The sequence below is a fragment of the Sphaeroforma arctica genome (assembly GCF_001186125.1).
Source record: "Sphaeroforma arctica JP610 unplaced genomic scaffold supercont1.81, whole genome shotgun sequence".
In the NCBI taxonomy this organism is placed as follows: Eukaryota; class Ichthyosporea; order Ichthyophonida; genus Sphaeroforma; species Sphaeroforma arctica.
Window position 1 is genome coordinate 143747 of NW_014040477.1, and position 4377 is coordinate 148123.

The following is a 4377-nucleotide window of genomic DNA, read 5'->3' on the forward strand; positions in this document are numbered from 1 at the left end:
TATACATATATATATAATATATATATATATATATATATATATATATATATATATATATATATATATATACACATATACATATATATATACATACATATACATACATATACATACTTCTTTTGGAAATTTTTGTGCGGAGTATGAGGACAACTCGAGATAGGAGTCTACGTGTGTAGGAGAGGGATGTCGCGACGACCGGCACACGTCCTTGGAGGGAACAAACCTACATATGTCATCAAACACACCAGGAAAAACTCTTCTGAAAAGTAAAGAGATCACAACACTAACGTACACTTCAGATATCGGAATCATTCATATGACTGCCATTTATGACTATGGCAGAAGCCAACGGCTCACGTACCAGCCCGGAGTATATTTTTTCTAAAATCGCATACAAGGCTACAGAAGTCACTCTCAGAGCGCCCGGACAAACGTTCTAAAAATAGAACATCTACCTACCATCATAGAGTACACGTGGCTGGAGCAAGCCCCCACAAACCCCACGGCCAGTGCATTGAGCTGCGGATCGCCATAGTCGGTGAACTTGTTCAACGCCGAAAGAAGCGTACCTCCGGAGTATGCGGCACTGTTTTCTACCATGCCACACAAAAACGCCATTTCTCGCGCGGGCGTGTGGCACCACACATACAAGTGCTTGAGCGTGAATTGCCGCGTGTGGGTGTACGTGACTGTGGATGCGTGGGCCGTGGTGTTGTTGTTGTTGCTGTTCTGGCAGTCTTGAACGTACTCGTCTTGGAGCGTAGCGATGAGGTTGTAGTAGGTGCTCAGAGTCGTCTGCACCTTGTGCACCAGGCTCCGGTATACAATACCTGTGTGGAGTCAAGTGCAAAATATCAATGCCGATCATGCATTGCAGCTCAGCCCGAACTTCTGTGCATACCTGTACTCGGGTGATTGGGCGTGAGATATGCGCATGCTAGCACATATCAGGCTCTGTTGCACAATCCCTGCATGGACACACGTAGGTGGATTATCACTGCTGTCCATGTATGGCTATGATTAAACCAATTGAGGTTTTGGGTAAGTGTGCATTCGGTTGTACCTGCTTTTCTGTAACTTGCGCAATTGACTATGTTGTTCTTGATAATGTTCACGTGAATGGTTATTCGTGTGCGTGTGTGCACATGATAATGTGTACGTATATGACTATTCGTGTGCATGTGTATGTTGCTGTACGTGTGTGCACATGATAATGTGTACATATATGACTATTCGTGTGCATGTGTATGATGTACAAGTGTCAGTCTATACGTAAATGTTCAAAGGAGTCTATTCGTTTGTATCTTGTACATAGCAAGCTCAACAACCGATTAAACACACAATAAGAATGTAATTGTGTGTATACGTGTCTCCGTGTACCCTATCTGTATTTGTGCATGTGAACAAGTCTCGCGGTACCCGATATTTATTCGTGCATGCATAGTTGTTGGTGTTTTTGTGTCAGTATATGCGCCAGCATCAATAATAGAAACTATGTAGATGTGCACAATTATCACAACGTAGTCTTTCCTTGTGGTTGTGGCTACTATGGCGTGCCTATGTGCGTGTATGAGACTGTAAATAGCATGTACAACACAGAATAAAGAGTGTTGTGCAAGTGTGGGGCTGTTTGCACGTATGTGTTTGACATTTGTACGAGCGAGCATGGGTGGACGTGTGAACAGGTGAATGTGGATGTATAAACTACGAGATAATACTTCCACCTACAGTTCGCAAATATGAACTCAAACTGGCACAAGGGCGCTATACCACGCATAGTTGATAATCTAATGCGTCAGGCGTAGCACAAAACACAATTAACGAGCGCACAGCACCCCTGCGAGCGTCCATGTGTACACATACACAAGCGCGTAAATACATGCGCACACTTGTAAGCCTTTCCTCTCCGAGACCTCGTGCTTCATTGATATGTACATAATCAATCATATCCACACTAACTTAAGAGCACATCTACTTATTTTAGCATGATCTGCACTACAATGTCAATAATCTAGAAGTGGGCTAATCAGCTCCGCATTTATATATATATATATATATGGACATACAAACATGCGCACACATCCACGAGTTCAGAGTTGCACATGTAAACCATACCTACATGCACCCATGTGCATAACACTACATTGTGAACTTGATTTTTGTATATATATATGGACATAAAAACATGCGCACAGATCCACGAGTTCAAAGTTGCACATGTAAACCATACCTACATGCACCCGTGTGCATAACCGTACATTGTGGAACTTTGATTTTGTATATATATATATGGACATACAAACATGCGCACACATCCACGAGTTCAAAGTTGCACATGTAAACCATACCTACATGCACCCATGTGCATAACCGTACATTCTGGAACTTTGTCAATCACATACCATTCACGTGTATACACCTATAGATATATACACATACATTCACACATCAATATACACATAAACAATTCTCCTGTTCTCGAGTGAATTCGTCATCCATGTCTGACGCCTTGACGTCCATGACTGGCTGTCTAGTAAAGGTTTTATGATATCTCAAATGTCATCTAATTCTGTCGTATAAATTCCACGCGTATGCACTAATACATATACGTACACACACATACACACGTCAACGTACACATAGTCATGCACTAGTGCAGCAATTATAATTGACGCACCTGTGTTATGACCGGTTGCCGAATTCGAGTTGATGAAGGTCTCGAGATATTTGAAGCACAGTCCCACGGGAGCCATCTAATCATAGAGATAAAATAATCAATCTTAGTATCAAACCGTACACGGAAACGAAACCAAATTAAGCATTGTCTACTGTCGGATGTAATATGAAGTGGGACGAGATAGCCAAATAAAAATTTACACAGGGTTGTAACCTACATGGCAAACACGTATATGTAATTCCACAATACCATTGCTACTTACATTTGTTCGAATGAGGCGACGAGTGCGATTGTCTACTGCCGCATGGATGTCAACCCGGAAGTCACTTACTGACGGTGTGGTAGGTCTGAACGCAGATTAGAAGAAAATATGTTAGAAGGAACCGTACAATCCGGAGAATGGGTAGACATGGGGGGAAACACGGCACACATGTTTCCGATGTCATTGAATGAAGGTGATGCTGAATAAAATACAAATATCAGAGAAAATATAGTGTACGTCGAACGTCGACATGTGCAGTCCCTCATGTCATAAGTATGCACAAGCTCATAGTTGATGGGCGCTCCGCAATCTACGGTGCACCTCTGGTCAAAACATCAAATGACAAAACCAGTGATACAAAACACCTGAAACGCGAATCGTATAATCAGATGTTCATATTTACGAGCCCTTCGGGGCAAATGGACCAGTGTATGCTCGCACTCAGACTTGCCAGCACAACCGCAAAACCGCACGCAAGCACACATTACACACGGAAAGGACTATGTACAAGACCATCTGAACACACAAGTGCACACAAACCACGCTTACACACACACATACTAACAATAACATATATATATATGCAAAAACGTGCAAATACGTATGAATATGTATAAGAAATAGACACAAGCACAGCACACAGTACACAAAGGGGTAAGCTATGGCAAGCAATAGAGTCTTGATCGGCTTACAAGCGTGATATACACACACGTACTCCGGACTGTCTCCCATCAAATGATCGGTACCATCCTGCATCATATCGTCACTGTGCTGTTGCATGGCTGGCGGGTTACTGTCGACGAACTTTATGTACTCGCCATCGATCCCTTGCAGTAGGTAAATCACATCTCTTACCACGTCCTGCTCTGATATTGCGGGCTGAAAAGAGGTGCACATTAGCAAAACCATACAGGTATCTTCCAAGCTGTGTATCGAGCGAAGACATATCCAAAATCATTTTGCATGTCTCAGGGATGAGGGTATGTGTTCACAAATTAACAATCACAAGTACGCCTATGCATCTGCATGCAACTATTCCTTTCAAAGATGCTAAAGGGGAGACGTCTCATCAAATCAAATGCAATTTCGTGCAACCGACAAGAATCTTAAAATAAACATACATCATAAAAGTAGATATATTATATACGAGGATACATACACCCACACGCCCACGCACGTACGCACGCACCTATATACACATACATACACATAATACAAATAAACATGCGCATACATTTACATTCATATACGTACATACAAATACATATACATATACATAGAAATATACATACATACATACATATAGATATATTTTAAAATATATATATATATATACATACATACATACATACATATATATATATATGTATATATATATATATACGTGTATACTATACATACAATATATATATATATATAATAAACACACACACACACA

The 4377-nt window shown here is 41.0% G+C and overlaps 1 protein-coding gene across 1 annotated transcript in view; it reads right to left on the reverse strand.

Moving 5' to 3' along the window:
• Window positions 1-414: 414 nt before the first annotated feature.
• The window catches only part of SARC_01920 (hypothetical protein), a gene marked incomplete at its 3' end in the record, with an annotated part of 9275 nt that continues 5312 nt past the window's right edge, over window positions 415-4377 (reverse strand). Inside the window, exons 4-7 of the mRNA XM_014304355.1 lie at window positions 3655-3818; window positions 2940-3024; window positions 2678-2753; window positions 415-830 (exon numbers count right to left, since the gene is read on the reverse strand). Coding sequence (XP_014159830.1) covers window positions 415-830; window positions 2678-2753; window positions 2940-3024; window positions 3655-3818 — 741 coding nt within the window. The remainder of the gene's footprint in view (window positions 831-2677; window positions 2754-2939; window positions 3025-3654; window positions 3819-4377) is intronic.